General features: G+C 40.6%; 1 protein-coding gene across 2 annotated transcripts in view; it reads left to right on the top strand.

Moving 5' to 3' along the window:
* Mroh2b (maestro heat like repeat family member 2B) overlaps positions 1 to 14,324 on the top strand; it is a 63,643-nt gene extending 49,319 nt beyond the window's left edge. The window contains exons 30-42 of one of the 2 annotated variants that reach the window (XM_034523545.2): positions 370 to 522; positions 2,329 to 2,486; positions 2,986 to 3,112; positions 4,021 to 4,208; positions 5,732 to 5,872; positions 6,448 to 6,562; positions 7,154 to 7,300; positions 7,537 to 7,719; positions 10,912 to 11,067; positions 11,357 to 11,488; positions 11,951 to 12,053; positions 12,992 to 13,057; positions 13,658 to 14,324. In XM_034523545.2, the coding sequence (XP_034379436.1) occupies positions 370 to 522; positions 2,329 to 2,486; positions 2,986 to 3,112; positions 4,021 to 4,208; positions 5,732 to 5,872; positions 6,448 to 6,562; positions 7,154 to 7,300; positions 7,537 to 7,719; positions 10,912 to 11,067; positions 11,357 to 11,488; positions 11,951 to 12,053; positions 12,992 to 13,057; positions 13,658 to 13,764 (1,776 nt within the window). In that variant the 3' untranslated portion in view covers positions 13,765 to 14,324. The remainder of the gene's footprint in view (positions 1 to 369; positions 523 to 2,328; positions 2,487 to 2,985; positions 3,113 to 4,020; positions 4,209 to 5,731; positions 5,873 to 6,447; positions 6,563 to 7,153; positions 7,301 to 7,536; positions 7,720 to 10,911; positions 11,068 to 11,356; positions 11,489 to 11,950; positions 12,054 to 12,991; positions 13,058 to 13,657) is intronic. The other variant, XM_076916166.1, reaches the window with a different exon arrangement.
* The last annotated feature ends 7,855 nt before the right edge of the window (positions 14,325 to 22,179 follow it).

Here is a 22,179-nt window from a genome sequence, read left to right as displayed (position 1 = left end):
TTTTTATAATATTTAAAGTGTGTGAAGATATACAGATATAGATATAGATTAGAGATAGATAGATAGATAGATAGATAGATATTCATTCCACTGTTTTTCCTTCTGCAATATGCTATAACTTTGAATTTGGAGAAGAAATTACCACAGCAGGTTTGAGAGTCAATAAATATAAAATGACAAAAAGAGGCCACCCCAGGTAGAGTTTGCTTAGAGATGAGAAAAGTCAGATGAGGTCTTATTTTCTCTGGTCTCTGTAGTTTCAGTCATATGCTAACCATTTGGAAAGCACAGTGGTTTTCTGTCATCCTAAAACATACCCCAGGCACAGGTTTAGGTATCTGGATAATGCATTTGTGGCTATATCCTCAGATTGTCTGCAAATTCATCCCCAGTGAAGAAATTCAGGTGTTCTTGGAGGAAACACTGGATGGCCTGGAAACTCTCAACCCCATGTGCACAAAGGCTTGTGGCATATGGATGATAGCTGCTCTGAAGGAGCACGGCCCTCTGCTGGAAGATCAGGTGAGCTGACAACCAGTCGTGTGATAGAGCAGGACTGGAGCACCTCTGAAATGCCCAGTCCGATTTCCATTCTGTTCCTCCTCCGAGCATTAGAAAAGGCCAGAGCCTCGGGGACCTCAGCAGAGTTCCAATTCTATGTTAACAAGATTGTATGGCCTGAGTCTCTGATTACAACAACTTTCGAAACACAATAGCACTTAGGGGATGAAGGTAGAAGATTCAGAAGTTTAAGGCCACACACACACACACACACACACACACTCAAAATGGTCCCTACTCTGTCTGGAAAAGGAAACAGCACTTGCCTTTGAAAATTAGATTAGTAGATTCACAAGATTGAGAATGGGTAGATGTCTGCTTCTAAGATGGCCACCAAGCCCCGGGAAGGTCTCCATTCACTGCTGTTCTTCATACTGCTCTTTCACCCCCCCATAAGAGTGCATTATCTGGTAAGGAGGTTGACAGAGAGTTGGGGAAAGTGCTCAGTCCTGTGTCACAGCTGGAAACTTAAGCAGAAAGAACAGAAGTTAAATGCAGGAATCTCTGTTAAGTGCTCCAAACACTCTAGCCTGACTCCTCACATCAAAGACAGAACACACACTACTCCAAGATTAACAAGCAAGCAAAAAAACAGAACTGAATGGAAGCATCTCAGAAGGAAAGAGGTTCTTATTCCCTTATCCCTCTGTCAAAATTCTTGTCTACACAGCTCTGAATAAGGTTATTAAAAATTATTCCTGTTCTACTTACTTTCCAGTAAGTTCTTTTAAAAAAAAATGGCAAACTATGTATTATTATTATTTAGCATGAGGCTAAATGTGTGAAAATTACAGTTGATGAATATAAGATAGTTGTTTGTTTGGGTGTGATTGACATAAGGTGATTGGCTCACAGAATGTGGTAAATATTTTGGAAAGGGTATTAAACCCTCCCCAACTATCATTGAACTGGGACACTGAGATAATCATTGCAAGGAATACTTGTAATACTTTTTGAATAATTGAGAAAGTGTTATGCTTATGATAAAAAAATTATGCTTATAATAAAATTTTAATTTAAATATCTACGAAACAAGAAAATGAAACTTTTAGTAGAGGCAACAAGTATCTTTGCATAGTTACATGCCCTTGCCCATACTGAAAATCTGTGTGTGTATATATATATGTGTATGTATACATATATACATATATATGTATGTATGTATATAAAAGTATTCCACACTGTCACTGGTCAGCATTCAAATTCAGAAAAGTGGCCGGCCTTCCTCACCCTATGGCTTCATCTCTTCCATCAGGTCATGCCCTTTCACCCCCCTCCTCATGCTTCTCACTTTTACATGTATTCTGTGTCCTTTCTGACCAGGATGCCCTGCTCTACCATCTCTGTGAGATTGCCGCATCCCTTTAAGATCCAGACTCCTCCAAAATGTCCCAGTAGCTTCTGGATCACCATTTGCCTGCCTTACACCACCTAGAACTCAGTCCTTTGGATAGATGACTAAAGTACTTTATTAGACCCCTCCCTCCTCTCACAAAAGGGCTGCATCTTTTTCTTTTTTCAATATATTCTTATGATCTCCAGCAGGAGATCATAAGGCCCAACACAGTGTACCCCTTTGCTAGTGTTCACAAAGGATCCCCAGTTCTCCAGCAATTCTGAGTGAGAAATAAGTTGTGCAGAAAAAACAATCGCCACCTTTAACGTTACTGGCAATCCATCAACCACCCGCCACAGCGTGAACGGTGCCTTCCTTGTGCCATTCACGTGGAGAGAGAAAGTGACAGCTTAATGGATTTTTTTTCTTAGCTTCTGGAGATCCTGAGCACCATTTACCATCACATGCCCGTCCTCAGACAGAAGGAGGAAAGTTTTCGGTTTATGCTAGAAGCTATCTCCCAGATCGCCAGTTTTCACACGGATGTCGTTGTTAACAACCTGCTACAGAAGCCTCTGCCCTTTGACAGGTAGAGTCTTAATGCATCTGGTCCCTTCTCCTAGAAAAGACCATCTAACAAGGTACCTGGAAGGATGCCTTGTTTGAAAGATGGTGAAGGTTGAAAACATCCTACCTGAACAACAATTTTAAAATTGAAATTTCCCACCACAAGTGATATTTTTCCAAGCATTTTACTGAATGTGAAAGCGCTCTCATCTTAAAATAGAAATAAATGCACCACATTTATAATAAGAATAAGTAAATATTGAAAGTGAGTATTCCTACATTTTCTGGTCATGTAGAATGGACCAGTGTGAGAGCTTCCCATCTATTTGGACATTTACACTCCTCTCCAAGGCTAAGGTGCTGGGCTGTTAACCAAACCATCATTACTGCCTCTTGACATAACTACCTGCCTTTGCATGTGTGATTATCATCATAATGTGGTCTTAAAGTAATTCAGAAAGAAAAGCTCACCATCCAGACAGTTGTGCCTTACCTATCGACTTCCTGACTTGTCACCCTAGGGACACAAAGACATTGTGGAAGGCATTGGCTGAAAACCCAGCCTCCAGCGGCAAACTCATGAGAGCCCTGATCAAGAAACTGGAAGCCCGGTTAGAGGATGATATGGCCGGGACAGATGCAATCTCAGTAAGTTGGACAATTGATCACTTGCCTCTGTCTCTGATCTACTTTGTGGCCTGCTCTCACCTGCTCCCACCTCTCCCACCTGCTCCCACCTGCTCCCACCTGCTCCCACCTGCTCCCACCTGCTCTCACCTGCTCCCACCTGCTCCCACCTGCTCTCACCTGTTCCCACCTACTCCCACCTGCTCCCACCTGCTCCCACCTGCTCCCACCTCTCCCACCTGCTCCCACCTGCTCCCACCTCTCCCACCTGCTCCCACCTCTCCCACCTGCTCCCACCTGCTCCCACCTGCTCCCACCTCTCCCACCTGCTCCCACCTGCTCCCACCTACTCCCACCTACTCCCACCTGCTCCTGCCTGCACCCACCTGCACCCACCTGCTCCCACCTGCTCTCTCACCTGCTTCCACCTGCTCCCACTTGCTCCCAGGCAATGGAGCATTAACCACACTTCTAAAGCACCCTAATTTTATCAATGGTCTAGTTCATATTGAACATACCTGGCAGCAGTGTTGTCTGTGGTTGATCATTTTTGGAAGCAAATTTCTCATCAGCCCCAATATAGTCTTCAATACATCCACAGGACAGTTGTTATTAATTTTGTTTGTTGGTTGGTTGAAAATCCCCTATGCCAGAAAGCATGTCATACTCTATGGTGTGTCTACCCCAAGTCATGACACCAGTATGACAGTCCTAAGAAAAGTAGCCTGTTGAGTCCTTTAGACACCAGTTTATGTTCCCTTTTGCGTGTGTTTTTATCACGGACATTCTTAAATTAGAAAATAGTTCCTGAGAGAAAGTCTCTAGCTTTCTGTACAAGCTTCTGTAGCAACCTCATGGGGGGGGGGGGGGGGAGGATGGCCTTAAAGGACAAAAAAAGTGCTTGACTGAAAGGTCCTTTGTTCCCTCAGGTGGCCTGCGCTATGTATGAAGTGATCTTAAGCGGGGCTCATATCACTCAGTTGTATCCAGAGCTGTTCACGCTCCTCCTGAAGCTGGTCAGCTGCTCCCTGGGCCAGAAAATGCCAATTTCTACCCTTAGTCAAAGGCGACGTGTGATGCAACTTGGGGAAAGACAGCAGTTCCCAGACCCCTGCAGGTAAGCGGCCCATCAGGAAAAGATCTCGGCTCTGACCCGTACTCCCAAAGAGGGGCTGTGGAGCGCAGACTCCGTGCCTTCTGCCCTGGTATCAAACCCGAACGAACAAAAACGAATGGAACAAACAAGGCTTTGGCATTCTTTAACCATGACTCCAGGCCTGCGGCTCATTTTCCTGAGCCAATATCCAAGGTAGCCTAGCATGCTCACATTAGAAGCACAGACTGTGCTTTCTTCCTTAAAGGGCAAACACTGCTACCCTTGTGTGGATCTTTCTAGGAAAGCTGGAATTCTGTAATATTGAAGGCTACAAAAAAAGAAAATAATATTCCGTCTAATCTAAGACTTTAGCAATTGAAAAAAACAATATCCATCCATGTAAAGTAAAACTTTCCATTAGACCATAGATCAGTGCTTTCTTTCTTTCATTTAAAAATCATTTTATTTAAAAAATTTTTAATACACTTTTACCATGATTCTCTTCCTCCAACTTCTCCCAGACCCTCCCAACCTACACACACATACACACACACACACACACACACACACACACACACACAGAAACTGAAAATTAAAACAAAAAATAAGACCAAAAGGAAAAAAAGACAAAATAAAACCTAAAATCCACAAAAAAAAATGAAGTTTATTAATTCTGTTTTTGAGACAGGGTTTTTTTGTGTAGTTCTGACAGTCCTGGAACATTTCTGAGTTTGAGGCCAGAATTTCTGGCCTCAAACTCAGAAATGCATATGTCCCTGCCTCCTGAGTGATGGGATTAAAGCTGTATATGGGCTACTACTGCCTGACTTATATTTCCTATATTTTTAAATGTTTGTTTTGTGTTCATCAAGAATACAAATTGTATTGAATTTGAATATATATTATTGAATATGAATAATTTGAATCCGAATAATTTGAATATAAATGATTGCATTTGAATGTGAATAAATTGAATTGAATGAGAATTGTGGGGTACAGATTCTTATCATGACATTCTGTTTCCCTGACCTTCTGCATAGCTTCTCATTCCAATGTCAAATCACAATGCAACCTTTCAAAAGACATTTTAAACACCGTTTAGACTCCACACATGCTGTCATACCTGGAACTTCACCAAATTGACAGCAGTATAAAAGGCTGTACCTGAATGCAAGCATGTGTGTTGAATGTACAGACAACAGTAGTGACATCATGGCAACTGACAGGCTCACAGTTAAAGATCCAGCAAACTAGGCTATTTTTCACTTTCCATTTATAGCCAGTTTTTATCATTTGTTTGTTTTTCCTTATGGGCAGTTGATGAGTCATTATCTGTTGGCTCACATGCCCTGTTGTCTCCTTTGACCCCCAAGACTGAAGTGTGAGAATAGTGCTGTCTTGTTTCTGTCTTGAACAACATCCATTAATCTACAGTTGGGAGAGGTTTACAAGAAGTAGGAAGAGCCAACTTGAGAATTCACAACTTTATTGTGAATTCTCGTGTAGGATTTATTTACTTCTATGGCTTCTGCTGTCTCTTGTAGGCTCTCAACTGCTACTCTGAAATGCCTGCAAGCCCAAGCCATGAAAGAAGGCCTTGCGAAAGAGTCTGATGAAGGTGACAATTTATGGACCCTCCTTAGCAATCCTGATACCCATCACATAGGCGTGTGTGCACTGGCCAGGTAATGTGCGGTGACCTGGAATGGATGCAAATGAGAACGAAGTGCAGAATGTAGATGCAATGAACGACCAAGTCAACATGAAGGGAGAAAGGTTCACCTTGGGGAAACAGGGAAGGAAGTGATGTGGTAGTTTGGGCTCCAAACCTACCGCTTCTCACAAAAACAAAACGAAAAAGGAAAAAAAAAAATGATTCAAGTGAACTAATTTAAATAAACTAAATTAAATTCACCACTTAGGTGGGTCATCTTAAAATGTAAGGTTGGCAGTCTTTCATCTAATATTTCTGTTGAGATGCAAGCATTAGCTTGAAAAACCTGCAAATACACTATGGCTTATTCCATTATTTAGATCAGTGGTTCTCAACCCTCCGAATGCGGCCACCCTTTAATACAGTCTCTCATGTTGTGGTGACCCCAACCATAAAATTATTTTTGTTATTTATTCCTAACTGTAATTTTGATAGAGTTACAAATCATAATGTAAGTATTTCCGGAGATAGAGATTTGTCAAACCCACGGGTTAGGAACTTCTGATGTACTGGCAAATTAAGTCCATTTTAACATTCGTTTTCCAGGAGCATGGCAGTCTGGCAACATGGTGTCATACTGGATATCATGGAACACTTACTCTCATCTCTCACCTCCTCCTCTGAGAACTACCGGATAACAGGCATGGCATTCTTCTCTGAGGCAAGGAAAAATACTCAACAGAGCATGTTCACTGGCCCCTTACTTCGTTTCTCATATAGGACACGTAGCTTAGTGATACGTAGAGCCATGGAAGGGGCCCTTTAAAGGGAGTTTTAGTAGTGAAGGGACCCATTTCGAAGGTGTACAAGCAGGCAGTGAAAGAGAAAGGAAATCCTTCTCACAACTGTCTCCTGCCTCTTCTGTGAAAACCTACCTACCTTCCAGATCAGAGAAGAATGATAATAAATGTGAGGGGGACAAAATGCAAAATCGGCATGTCACTAGCCCTTTCCCTAGCATAAAGGCTTAGCCCACCTAGGGAAGGAACGGGATCGGGATAAGTAACTTCTGTCTTTGCTGCTTCTTGAGCAAATCCTCCTACCTAGATAGTCTGGTCTTCATTACCTAGACCTGTGGGCAGATCATATCCGGAGCTCAGCCACTACAAGATTTGCTAGTTCACTTTGAGGGCTGTCTTCCTCCACTCCGCAACAGTAGGAAGCCATCTTTAACTGTAGCTAAGATGCCTTTAGCCATCCCCTGAAGGGAAGGGGCTCCCTTAAATAAAGGGGAGGAGTTTGTCGGTTTCAGCTTATGAAGGAGCCAATCCTTTGGAAGCATGGAAATCTTCGAGATGTACTGATTTTCATGGATCAGAATGCCCGGGATTCCAACGCTATTCTGAGGCAAATGGCTATCCGAGGACTGGGCAATACAGCGTGCGGGGCTCCTCACAAGGTAGGAGGTATTTCTTGGGGGAAATGATTTGTTTAAGTAGAGTTTCAAGGTAATAATCTAGCAACACCCATCTGGTAGCTTCGTGGAAATTAAGTGAATTAATTAACAGCTTTGGGGTCGAAGAACATGTGCTCATAACCCAGTTTTAGCCGCCATTCCCACCTGGGAGTTCATACCCTATTCACGAGACACACCGAATCATTTTACGGATCAAGAAACCTTGTTTTTCCTCGCAGGTGAGGAAGCACAAGCATATAATGTTAGAATGTATCATCAGAGGCCTGTACCACCTGGCTCGCACCGAAGTCGTCTGTGAAAGCTTGAAGGCTCTGAAAAAGATCCTGGAGCTGCTCACAGAAAGAGACATCAGTTTCTACTTCAAGGAAATAGTCCTACAAACAAGAACCTTCTTTGAAGACGTAAGTGAGCCTATTCCAGAGTCTCCTCTTCCCTGGAAGAAGTGAGTGAACGGCCACTGTAATGCTTGAAGAAGACTGTGAGTGCCCTCGCCGGCACTTTGTGGCCACTCCAGAGAGCCTCCACAAACAATTTCCATACAGGCTGCTGACTCCCAATGTCCCTCTACCCAAGCACGCTCCCTGGCCCAGAAAACACAACTGATCTAAGCAGAGTGGGCTAGAATTCTTACAGAGGATGCTTGCCCTGGGAAGGAACTTGAACCAATTTCTCAGGGTACTCACTCCACAGAAGGTTCAAGTACCACTTGCCTGTGAGGGCAGCACACCCACAAATGCCCCTTTCTTTCCTCCATTCCTTAGCCGATTCTCATTCCCGAGGTTTCTTTCTTGGGTGTATCTCCCAAATAAATTGTTCACAACTCATTTGCTTTAGGGAATACAGAAATCGGGACAATTCCTAGTTCCTCCAACGCACTGTTCCACTTCCCAAATTCAAAGACTCTTTTCAACTCATGAACCAAATCCAGCCCACCCTCAGCATTTGTCAATAAAGTTTTATTGGAACACAGCCAGACTCACTGATGACATATTGCCCATGGTGGCTTTCACGGTCTACCTGCAGGGCTGATAACTGATGAAGGGGCCATGGGGCTCATAAATGGTAATTTATTTGACTGATTACCAAAGATCACTAAGCAATCTTAGCAATCTTAGCGGAAGTGGACTCTTTTCTTTTCTGTATTCTACAAACTGTATCTTAGTATTTTTGTTGTTGTTCATTTATTTCTGTGGATGTAAAAATCTGTTTCACAACAACTTCAACCTAATGTTTTAATCGTCTATACAATTTTCCTCGTGTCCTGTTGCCTGAGGAGTCGGAGAACTGCTAGCTTCCCTCTCTAGTGTTGCCTTCATAAACATTAAAACTTCATTAAATTACTTATTTAGCTTCTGGTCCCCAGGCTGAAAACATATATTCCCTCCACTGTTTGTCACAAACCTAATTTTTCTATTCATTATATATTTTATAGGAAACTGATTGAGTTAAATCTCCTATTGAGGCCTGAGAAATATCAAATAGAATTTAAAGAAAAACTATCTTTCAAGTACATTTTCCTAATTATTTACTCTAAAAATCTTAATATTTCCCTTTTTTCTGAAACTTTGGTGGTTTATTAGCTTTGAGTTTTAATTACATATAATTTTAATTTATTATTTTAATTTTAATGGGGAATATATAACCACAGCCAATAATATCTGAAGTGCACCCTGTTCTTGGTTTATATTCTACTGAGACCTGGCATGTGAAAACAGTTCTCTGCCTATTTTTTTCCAACCATTTTCTTTAATTTACTAACATCAATTTAATTCCCAAGTTATCCTCAAAAATGCTTACTGAGCTCCCACCCAATGTAAAAATTTCTGGAAGAAAAAAGTTTCCTTTTTCACTCTACAGATAATTGATGTCAATCTTTAGCAAGGGGCTAACGGAAATCTGACTTTCAGGCCCAGTCTATTAGATTTCCTGGGTTCTTGTTGAAATAATATTTCTCATGAATCTGAGCCCCATGTAAGTCACAAGTCTTCTTAACAATTTCAAAGCAATGTTACGCCATCTTATTATTAAAAAAAAAAAAAAATACTCGAACACTTCCTGGTCATTAGGTTAGACATTTTTTACTCCCAGTAAGAATTAATTCCACCACATGTGAATAAAAATTTCAAAGAACCTAGATGTTAGTAAAGACATGCAAATTTCCCTGTAGCAATGTCGCTTCCTGCAATGTACATAACTTGGTAATACTTTGCCCTATATATTTCGCATATAATTCTGTTAAGCATACAATTCTGTCATCAGTCAACTTTTCTCTCTTTTTCCTCAGTGTGCAAGTGCTTTCCTGTAATGGACAGAACACAATGATGCTTCAGTAAAGGGCAGAAGTGAAACCGTGTGACTGTACCACACTCATGTGGCTGTGCCACGCCCCTTATGGCTGTGCCACGCCCTCCATGGTTGTGCCATGCCTCTCCTGTCTGCTTCTTACTACCACCAGGAGCAATCGGTTCACTTCATGTTGATCCATTTTTCAAGTGAAAACTGAGAACTTTGAACTTGACAGATATCCCCTAATTTTTAAGCTAGTTTTGTTGGCCTGCACAGAAAACTCATCTGTGCTGCTTAGTCTTGTTATAACTTTGAACCCCATCAGCAAAGTACGCATGTGAGCTAACAGAGGCTTTTCTGGTCATCTCACATGTTGCTTCTTGAGATCATTTTCTACTATACTGAACCAAAAAAAATTTTTTTTTCATAATTTCACATGTTCACAGGAGGAGGTCGAGGCAGTGTAGAGGTTGAATCTGATTCTTCCTCCCAGTCCCATATGCCAAGAAATAAGACTCAGACTCAGACTCAAAATATATTTACAAATGCCTTGGCCATATAGCTTGGCTATTCTCTGACTAGATCATAACTTAAAATATTCCATTTATTCGAATCTACATTCTGCCACATGGCTGGTTGCCTCTGCTCGGGTCCCATGCATCTGTCTCATCACACCCTCCCAGGAGAATCCCCTGCGTCTCATACTATCCTAGAATCCTTCCTGACTTCTGCATGTCCTATCTTCTATTTCCTGCCTAAGCCATAGGCCATCAGATTTATTATTGACAGCTGCCACATCCAAGCAGACATAAGATAGTCTTTCTACAATTCAACTTTTTATTTGACCTGAAACTCAATACCAGGATTCCTGAGCAGCTTTTCATCCCCTTACAAGACATTTGACATCTTAAAGAAGAGCACTGAACCTTATGCAGTTTAGATAAGACATCTACAGCTTTAGGTTTAATGTGCAACCCGGACATGTTATGAAAGTATATAACAAATGGAAATCGCCCCTGACTTCCTGCTGCCAACTCTCCTCTTTGTCATCCTGCAATCGTATCTCCCCACAAAAGCAGAAATCAAGTCTTCAGTTCTATAACAAAGCTGAGCCTAGAGGATTTCTTTTTTAAAGCTGTGTACGTTTGTATAAAGAGTCCTTGGAGTGCACAGAGACAGTGACAAGAATACACCAGTGCTCAGATGCCAGCCTTTCTCCCTTTGCTTGAAGTGTGGCAAGGTGGGGTTGGGTACCAAAGGGATGCCAGCAGGGAATAGCCTGTGAGTAGATCCATTTGTCACCACAGGAACAAGATGATGTGAGACTGACAGCAATCTTCTTGTTTGAGGACTTAGCCTCCCTAACAGGAAGAAGGTGGAAGATATTTTTTGCTGAGGAAGTGAAAAAGAGCATGATCTCATTCCTCCTCCACCTCTGGGACCCTAACCCCAAGATTGGAGCTGTAAGTAGGCCTGCAGACACCTTCACCTGCCCTCTCTCTCCAGGGCTGAGATGCACGAATAAGCTTTCTCTTTCTGAACCAGAAACTAGGCCAGAAGTCACCCTTCAGAACTGAACCCAGAAGCTACTCCTCCCACTCAGAATTCCATTTTGCCGTCTCTTTTCACCTTTCCCTTTCTTTCAAGCCACAGGCTTTTACTGTTGGTTTCACAGTATTGATGAGCAATTTCTCCCTAATGACTGATGACCCCGATGTTATAGACTGTAATAACGGAAACTCTGTTTTCTAGGCTTGCCGTGATGTCTTGATCATCTGTATCCCTTTCCTGGGCCTTCAGGAGCTCTATGGGATATTAGACCACCTCCTTGAACAAGACCTGCCACGGGCCAGGGACTTCTACAGACAATTCTGCATGAAACTAGTAAGTGTATGGCAGATGCTGCTGCTGAAATCACAGGACAGGAGCCTAGAGAGACTTCCAAAGGATGGAGATACTTGGTATCAATCTCTAGTAAGAAGCTGACTGAAGTCTTCTCTTCAGGTCACATCTGCTATACTTTCTTGCGTTTTGTTGAAATAACAACAACAGGGCCATCATAGCCTTGCTGAGATGGCAGCGATTCCCTAGTCATCTCCCACACTGTCCTCTCCCTCAAGTTCCTCTGTGGTCCTGGAACTAAGTCTGTTAACTCTTTGATTTCCACTGCCTTCCTGATTAAGTCTTTGCTGAAATGGCCAGAAGACAACGCTCAGTCAGTGTATGGCTATGGATGTTAATTAAGCTTTTAGCACTACATTCTCTTCGGAGACATGTGGAATGAAAAAATGTCATCAAGGGTCACTTCCCAACGGCTGTCTTTGGATTCATCCATATTTCTTCCAGGCCAAGAAGAACCAGGAAATTCTGTGGATCCTCCACACGCATTCATTCACCTTCTTCACCAGCAGCTGGGAGATGATCAGGAGTGCAGCTGTCAAGCTCACAGGTGAATTTCCCTTCCGGGGCTCAACCCACACGTGTCTGTTCCTTCCTGTTTAGTTTTCACTCTGACTGAAAGCCCCCTGAAACGGTATGAAACTGGTATGGATGACAGAAAAGGATGGGAGTTGGGGAAGTGGGAAGAAATGTGTTATCTGTCTTGTAATGCCATCTTTTGTTTCACAACTGAAAATGTACAGCCTCTTCCAACTCACACACATGACTTGATTGTTCTCCTCTTAAGTCTTCCAAGATCCACTGCTCCAAGTCTTTGGTCTTTATTTTCACCAGAGTCTTTGTTTCCTAGCTTGGTACCACAGAATAAATACTTTTCCTCTTTCTTTCTTGTGAACCACGTTCTGTGCTCTCAAGATGAACACATGAACAGCAAGATGATCTAAGTGAGGAGCACATTGATACAGGGGCCCTTGGTTCTGCTGTGTGACATGGAACGTTTCACTTCCCTATGTCACCTCCATGCCAAGTCTATGACACAGAAAATAAGTGAGTCTATAAAGACTCTTCTATCTACTATAAAATTTTAAGTGTTCTCTGTAAGCCTGTTCTAACGAACCCATCCCACAGTAAGCAGGTCCAGTCCCTTGGTATGGTCAGTTTAATTCCACTTTTTATTGGATCATGCACGGCATTGCCTTAATTACATTATAAATTTGACAAATTCAGAAACCCTATCTCATGCAAGTTTGAAACCTAACAATAGGTTCTCCCCACCCCCAAGAAGGCCAGATTGTGAATGAACTGAACATGCACTTTCCACTCACATTGCTCAACACCCAATAGAAGCTCTCCTCGCATCAGCCTCAGGCATAGAGGGACTTACATTTGTCCAGTCACCAATCAGCCCATTGGCCTTTTGACTATGTACAATCAGGTACACTTTTCCATGATAGTGAAATCAGTAACCTTCGCCTTTGTTGACTTTAGATGCCATTATTCTCCATTTGACCAATCGATATGTGGAGTTATTAGACAGAGAACAACTCACCATGAGTAAGTATCAACCCTACTGTTTACAAACTGTTGTTTCATTCTTAGAGAAAGGGAGACTCCTTGTTCCAAGTTCCATATCAGCCCAAAAACATAGAACTGTAGCATCTGGTTATTTTCTGAAGCTGCCTAGACCCTAGAATGTCTATGACTTGATCACAGCCTCCAGCTCCACCCCTTTGCTGACATTCCCAATGATGTCCTGTTATCTAAACTTGTTGATTACAGTCATGCCCTCCTTCTCTTCCTCCTCCTCCTCCTCCTCCTCTTGCTCCTCCTCCTCCTCTTCTTCCTCCTCCCCCTCCTCTTTCCATCATTGTCCACTTTTCCTTCCTCTTCTCCTTCCTCTTCTTCCTTTTCTTCTCCCCACCCCCTCTCCTGAAGATTGAAGCTTATAATTTCAAACTACACACACTACCACTAAGCTCCATCCCCAGCCGTTCATCACTTTTCATCTTTTAGAGCAGAAGGTGAGCACTGACTTGAGACCACACAGGACTGACCTGTACAGCACTTTAAGGCTATATACACCAGGCCTTGGCCATGGTTGCTTTTCTTACTAGGCACTGACCCTCCTCGTTCATCTCTCTGTTTCCATCTCAGGACTCCAGGCACTTCGGCAGGACCCCTGTATCAGTGTCCAGAGAGCTGCTGAAGCTACCTTACAGACCCTCCTGAGAAGGTGTAAAGAGATCAGCATCCCACTGTAAACCATCAAGAAATAAACTGCTAGGCTTTTTCTAAAACCAACTCCTGTCTTTGTTCTATGAAATCACAAACTTACATCCTCTTGAAGGCAGACACAGCACCTAGGATAAGAATATTCAAGTATATTCCTTACATTCCATAGTCTTCCAGGTGGTTTTCCTTGGTAGAAAATTCATCAATCTACTTTGGAGATGGCCTGTTATTTGATTAGTAACAGCCACATGGCTTTGATTAGCTCTTTCTCTTGAGAAATGTACACCCAAGAAGATGCAGACACCACAGAGTGGTGTAGTCCGCACAATTATACTACTGGTAAGAAGAGGACTACTATTATCTGTTACACATAGGCCTTTAATATTGCGGTCAGACTTTGAATCACTACTCACAACCAAATATCATCACATGATAAACTTTAACCTGCCTCTTATCTTCAAGATTATAATTTGTGCATCAAAACTATACTAGGTGTTATTCTATAAAAGACCACTTTTGACATTCTGCTAAAAAGCAAAGTTTCTATTTGTAAAACACAGCAATAAAATATACATTTTATGCACATTCATTGTGTGTGCATATCTATTTGTGTGTAGATATATTCATATATATATATATATATTCTTCATATACCTGGATCACATTTGGTTACTCTTTTCAAAAGTACACATTAAAAGTTTATATATATATATATATATATATATATATATATATATATATATACACACATATGTATATATGTATATATATACATATATATACACATATGTATATATGTATATATATACATATGTATATACATATATACATACATACATATAATCATTTAACAAAAAACACTATGAAACATACTTATGTATTAGCAAGGGTATTGATCTATCCCTGTAGACAGACTATCCCTGAAGTTTCCTACTAGTTACATTTTCTTATCCTCACTCACAAGGAAAAATCTTTTGTTCCTACAAAACTAGAGACTGAAGTAGTCTTTTGAGTTGAAGAATATGGCCCTACACTCCTTTATTTATTCATTTAAACATCATTGTTACAGCCATTTGGAACATAACAATGAGAAAAAATAATCTATCCTTATGAAGTTAATGTTCCATGGAATCTTTGTGTATGTTCTAGTTGATGGAGCCAATCTCCAGTATGGTTTCCAAGATCTGGGATCCTGGTGGCTAGGCCCCCATGTAGTTTCTTCTACCAGTAAACAAGACTGTCCTGTAGTACAATCAACAGACTGTTTCAGAAATGGTTTGATTCTGTTTTAAAGACAGAGTCTCCTATGGGCCAGGTTGACGTTGGATGTGATGAAAAGTTATGAAAGACCTTGAATACTTGACCTTCTTGCCTCTACCTCCTGAGTGCTGGCATTAAAGACACCTCTTACCATTCCCAGCTCAAGCCAAATTCTATTAAGGCTCTCACTATACATTCTGAAGTTATTCAGCACAGTGTTAAAATGACCGACTCTACTTGGAAGCCCAAGACAAGAGCTTTTTTTGTCAATAATCTCATTTATTTAGTCTTTGCTGCATGCAAGGCACCATGCTCTTTTTTTGGAGGGAAAATGTCATACAATGCATTTTAATTAAAGTCATACACACACACACACACACACACTCATTCTATATCTACATCCACATCCCTGTCCCTCCCAACTTCATGTCTTGGTTTTTTAATGACACTGAGTTTAATTTGTGCTGCCCAGGTATACAACAATCCACTGGAGTGTGGTTAACCTACCAGGGACCACATTGTTAAAGAAAACTGACTCCCTCCCTCATTCAGAAGCCATCAACTATCCAGAGAACCTCAGGAGTGGGATCTCGTGAACCCTTCTCCCTTTATATTAGAATGGTGATTAGCTTGATATTGTGCAAATCTTGTGCAGGTGACCACAGCTACTGTGAATTCATGCATGTAGTGGCCAAGACAGGTTCTTAAAGGATACCATGTTCTTCTAAACTGCTTATTCTTCAGAAGCAGTGCACTCTTGATTCTAAGACCGAATCAAGCTAAGCTATTCTCAAGCTTCTGAGCCACAAAACTTAGACTATAAATGTTTGCATTTTAAAACACTAAGTTTTGAAGGTAATTCATTATGTACCTGTAGGTAGCCATTACCCAGAGGGTCGATGATCCCACCAAAATGATTTGCAAACATATATGTCTAATCAAACAAATACATTATCCGGGTAATGGCTTTCATTAGATTCCTAATAAAATAACAAATATTCCCAATTATAACATATATGAAACAGAGCAATAAAAATAATAGAGAAATGTGGGTTTAATTGATCTCCTTTGGCAGGTTATTTTAAATCAAATAACTTTTCAAAATAGCATTATCCAATGAAACTTTCTTCACTGATTAAGTAATTTCATTTTTTACACTAACCAATGTGATAGCTACTAGCCCAATGAACCTTGAAAAGTGATTTATACATCTGAAAATTTAAATTTTTAATTGTATTTACTCTTAGTTAATTTTAAGTATGTATCCAAGTATACTTTTCCATTTTAACACTGTGCTAAGTAACTTCAGAATATATAGCGAAAGCCTTAATAGAATTTGGCTTGAGCTTGGAATAGTGACAGGCATCTTCAATGCCAGCACTCAGGAGGTAGAGGCAAGAGGATCAAGTATTCAAGGTCTTCTATAACTTCCCATCACATCCAAAGTCAACCTGGCCTAGCGGAGACTCTGTCTTTAAAACAAAATAATACAAAAATATATATAAATTGGTTTGAGACAGACTTTGAATTATAATCTTCAACAGTAGTACAAATTTTGAGTTAGCACTTTTTCCAATAGCTTTTAATACCTATGTAACACCTAGATGGACTGACTCACAGAATAAGCCAAATAAATCAAATAGTCTTTGTGGCAGAAGAAACTTAGATCTTTCCCTCATAATATACTCTTCACTAATCTCTCCCACTCTCTATAATTGTCTCACAGACAGTCACCAAGAACATTCCCACTCAGTCCTCCAGGAGCCCTTTCTGCTGCTTCTCAAGGGTTTAAGCATGCGAGAAAGAGTCCTTGTGGCTCCCAGGGAATTATCGGCACAGAAGAAATGTGTTGACTTTCTATGGGAGACACTACAGATCCCTGTTAGTGTGGATCCTGTTGTTTGTCTCACTGTTTGCTGCCTTGTGCAATCACTTTTCCACTCGTCTTTGTTGTAAGATAAATTCTGCAGTGGCCACAGACTACCCAAAAGGTCTGGTGCAGAAGGCCATGGATCATATTTCTTTTGCAATTCTGTGTACTTCCCTTGAACTCAATGATGAAAGCCAGTGTTCTGCTGGTAAATTAGGGATGTTTTGTTCTGCTGACCCTTAGATGAGAACAGTTTTACTGGAACAGAGAACAGAGATTACAGACGGGAAGAAACAAATAGGATTCCAAAAGAGTGGTTTAGGAGGAATTGTCTCTACACTGCCAAAGTTTCAAAGGATAAAATTCAGAATGAAGCATTTCATCTGGAGCCCTCAATAGATTCTAAAATTAAGCAAATAGCTCCTAATAGTACTTTTTATGCTTGATCCTAAACAATTATCTTTTAAATCACCTTTGTACAGAAATTGGAGAAAGCATAGTTAATCAGATAGTTAATCAGCCTGGGAACTAGCCAAAAATTGCTGGCACAGCACAGCTATCTGACTTCAAGTATATAGAGTTTTAACTTCTTGGTAAGTCTCTCTCATTCATGTTGTTGCAGATGTCTCTTACACTAGAACACCAGAAAACATGATGAGATCAAGAGAAGCAGGAGGAAGGGACAGTGGGAATTTTTATCAAAGTAAAATTCTGAGAGAGAGAGAGAGAGAGAGAGAGAGAGAGAGAGAGAGAGAGAGAGAGAGAGAGAGATCTGTGTGCCTATATGCATAGAAAGCCACCCTAAAAAGTCATGACCTAAAATAATGGCATTTGTTCCCGCCTCTAATTGTCAAACTTTTTTTATGCAACAAATGTTCATACTTACATGCATTCATCCTGAATAAAGTATCCCAGATTTTATTTATTAAATTATGTAGCTATCCTAAAGGCAAGATAAATTTATAGAATATGATTTTCCAAATACATGGAACTCACACTTCTTTTTCAATTTGAGAGCCATTGAAAGACACAAGATAAGAAATCTTTCCTTATGTGTCAACTTCCACTTCCTCCAAATACTCTCATAGGTAAAACCTAAGGATGAATCAGTTCCCTAAATCCATTCTTAAGTGCAAAGGGGTCAAAATTTGGGTCTACTTTAGAAACAGAGAGCTTGGGGGAACTGCTTTGCCTTCAGGACAGGTTTGCCAGAACTTTTTCAGTTCTGCAGAGAAGTAGGGAGGAGTTTGAGTTGACCTTTCCCTGCTTTCAATAGAATCATGACATTCTTTTCAGAGGCTGTAATTAGGGTTGGGAGAGTGTTCCACACCTACAGATGAAGTATATTGTCCTGTGGGAAAGGCAAGTCTATTATTTTCCAGTCTGTTACTTCTTAGACTGAAGTTCCATCTAGACAGCAGAAAGGTTTCACTAAGAGAAGAGTGATTGGGGGAAACGCACTTCAAAACTACAGTGAGCTATTACCTCAAGAACAATGGATGTTAGAAAAAAAAAAACTAACCATGACAGACCTGGTGTGAATATGGAGAAAATACAGTCCGTGTACACATTGATAGAAATATAAATGAAAACGGCATGGAGACACCTCAAAGACTAAAAATATAAGTGTCATATAAAACTAGCAATCTAGGTATTGACTATATATTCAAAGGACATGAAGTCAGCATGCTAAAGAGACACTTGGGTGTCTACGTTTACTGCAGCAGTATGCCCAATAGTCAAGAAATGGAAACAAATGTCCATCAACAGATGAACACATAATGAAAATGTGGTGCATATACACAACAGAATATCTTTCTACCTATAAAAAAAATTAAATTCCACCACATGTGACAAACTAAGGGGAATGAGCAGCCATCGTGGTAATTGAAGTAGACCAGGCACAAAAAGGCAAGTGCCACATGGTCTCACCCATGTGTACACTCTAAAACACAAAATTATAGAAGCCAAGAAAAAAAATGGTCATTACCAGGATCCTGCAACAGCAGAGAAAATGGAGAATGAGGGAAGAATGACCAATGGGTAATAGTTACCGTCATATGGAAGCAAGAAAAATTGGTGAGTTTCTGCACAGTAGAGTAGCTATGCATAATGGTAATGCACTCTACATCTGCCAAAGCTAAGATTTTCTTCAAAGTCTCACCAAAATAATGGTAAATATTTAAATAGATAAATATATTTGGTGTCAGTTTCAGAATTTTATACAAATTAGTATGCATGACAAATTAGTATTTACAGTTTTAATGTTTTCATGTATAACAGAGAAAAGGCAAATGAGGGGGAAATAGAAAGGAAAAATTAATGTTTGTTTTATAAAAACAGTAAAGTTTCCATTGCATCTCTTAATGAGCAATCATGCTCTTTAACAACACTCTTCTTGGGGGGTGGGGGCTAGGGAAAGATTTTTTTATTTGATATTTCATTTATTTACATTTCAGATGTTATCCCCTTTCCCCACCCCCAGTTAATCCCCTATCCCATCCCTCCTCCCCCTTGAAGTATTAAGGTCAGTTCTAGGTTGAGGGAACTAGCAATACAATAGATGCAAATAGTCAAGGAACAAGCAAACCAATAAGTCCAGACAGTCAAAGAACAAGCAGGACAATAAACAGAGTCCCATGATCACTATTTCTAAGGGCTTATCAGGATGACCAAAATATCTGCACCTACTTCCCTGCCCTAGCCCAAAGTCATTTCCATGCCTGAAGCCTACTTCTTTGTTCTAGCATAATTAACAGCACTCTTGAAGTACCAGGACATAGAAATTATAAATAACCTTCTTCCATCCAAAGACAAGGGATTATTCCAGAAATTGCACAGACGTTATTATGGTTTGTGTTGACTGTTAACTCACTGGATCTGAATGCATTTATGAAAAGGGCCTCAAGACATGCCTGTGTAGATGCAGTAGCCTCAGCATGCCTGTCAAAAATTTTATTGATTAGGTCAATTAAGACAGGGAGGCACACTCTACACATGGAAAGCACCATTTCCCAGGGTGGGGTCTTGGGCTGAATACAATGAAGAACAAGAGTTAAGCAGCATTCATCCATCACTCTCTTCTTGCTAATCTCAGATGCCATTGATCAACTGCTTCAAGCTCCTAACATCACCACTTCCCCACTATGATACGTTGTACCCTCAAACTGTAAGGCAAAATAAACACTTGGTTTCTTTAGTTGCTATCAAGGTATTTTGTCACACCAACAGTACAAGAAGCCAGACTCCCTTCTTTAAGGCAGTGGCTATACAAGGGCATGCTGATTTTCCTTTGGATCCACCTCTAGAACCTCCTTTGCTTCTAAAACTGTAAATTCAAGTCCAAATATGCCATCTTAAAGTTGAAGTACAAATTACAGTCCAAAAGAAGGTATGTTACTCTTCAAAGGAGCAAGCTGAGTATTTTCATTTTACAGATACGGGAGTATGAGAATGGAAACTGTGGGATTTGGATGCTGATAAAATAAGGTTTGGTTTGACCAATTTGTTAATATGGATTTACTGAGCAGACATCAGATGCTCAGGGAATAAGAAAGAGTTCAACATTTCAACTGGTTAACTAAACATGGTTGGTTCAACCTTCCTAATACTGTAACCCTTTAATGCAATTCTTCATGTTGTGGTGACACCCAACCATAGAATTATTTTTATTACTGTAGTTTTTCTACTGTTATAAATTGTAATGTAAATATCCATGTTTGATGATAGCCATGGGTGACCCTTGTGAAAAGGTTGTTCAACGTCCAAAAGGGGTTGCTACCCACAAGTTGAAAACTTCTGTGCAGTACCAATGAGAGGTGCCATTTATTACAATTCTCCTCCATTACCTAGTCTGTTTGCTTGTGGGATTAAAATGAGGACCACAATGAATGAATTGGGAATGTCTGGTTCACCTTGCTTTAATGTAGAAGTCAAAAGTTTAGAAAGATTGGGATACTAGAGTGGATTTGTCATAATACATCTCCTCACCCAGACTGGTAAGGCCCCTGCATTACTGAAAAGAGCCATGCTCATTGGTCTTTGCAAAGATCTTCCATTGGAAAGAGAAGCCATTGAATAATGGAATAGAAATTAGCAGACAATGAGGAAGCAGATGTCAGACACAGGCAGCACTGAAGGTGTGTGTGATTGCAATGTTGGGCAGCAGAATCAAAACAACCATCTCTGGCTGATCCATGTTCCTAATGAAGGAGATAAAATTGATTGGATGCTTATTTGACTCTTGACTTGTATGAGCAGAAAAGTTCTCGGTCAATTGACTGAAACTCAAACCTGAGAAGTGAAAGCAGAGTCCCAGCTCCTTCCTCCATTCCCAAACTTAGTTTACAGACCTACCATCTCTAATGAAAGAGAGGTTAGATCCCTAATTCACTATTGATTGTTGAAACTGACTCTTTCCTAGCTTCCTGTATCCTTTCATCAGGGTGACAATGAACTTTGGAAAGAAAACAAGAGGTCATTTCTGAGACTGCTGCATTCTGGTTTGCACTGTCACCAGGTACAGGAGACACAAAACATCACTTAGGCCTTCCAGGCCAGGAAGTTGTGAAGGTCAAGCAATCAACGAAATTTTGCCCCGCATCCATTTACAGTGGGCTTGAATCTGCCCTGTGTTTATCTTGCCAGTCCAGAATGTGTAATACAGTACATACCATCAGCAGCTGGCAGAAGCTCTATATTGCTTCTCAGACTTGGAGAGTCAAATCTATTATGGTTGGAAAAATCCAAGCAGAAAGTAATAGAACTGCTTCAATCTAGTAAAATATTAATCCCAAAACAGTATTGCATTTCTGAAGGGATTGCTGAAATCAAGGACTTCAGTGATGAGGGGTTCTGACTAACTCCAAGTCTCCTCTCCATTTAATTCATCTATTTTGCCCATACGGAAGAGAGATGGATCTTAGAAAACAGCAGTAGAACACCAACAGCTCAACCAAGTGATGACTCCAACTGCAGCTGGCTGCCGCACCAGATGTGATTTCATTGTTTGAACAAATTAACACACCCTCTGGCATCTAGTGTGCAGCTGTTGCTCTAACAAATGCTTTTCTCTCCAGACCTATTAGTAAAAAAGCATCCAAAGCAATTTCCCTTCATCTAAAAAGAGCAGCAAAACACTTTCACTACCATACCTCAGAGGACATCAGTCATAAATCAGATTGCAAAGGTCAATAAAAGATTGTTGTAATATAGGACATTGTGATTGATCCTGATTACCCAGGGCAAAACAGACTGCTATACAGCTCAGGGGTGGTTTGCCAAGAACATGTCTGGAGTGTGGGAGACATCTTAG

The sequence above is a fragment of the Arvicanthis niloticus genome, chromosome 19 (genome assembly GCF_011762505.2).
Source record: "Arvicanthis niloticus isolate mArvNil1 chromosome 19, mArvNil1.pat.X, whole genome shotgun sequence".
In the NCBI taxonomy this organism is placed as follows: Eukaryota; Metazoa; Chordata; class Mammalia; order Rodentia; family Muridae; genus Arvicanthis; species Arvicanthis niloticus.
This window is presented reverse-complemented; position numbering and strand designations above follow the sequence as displayed.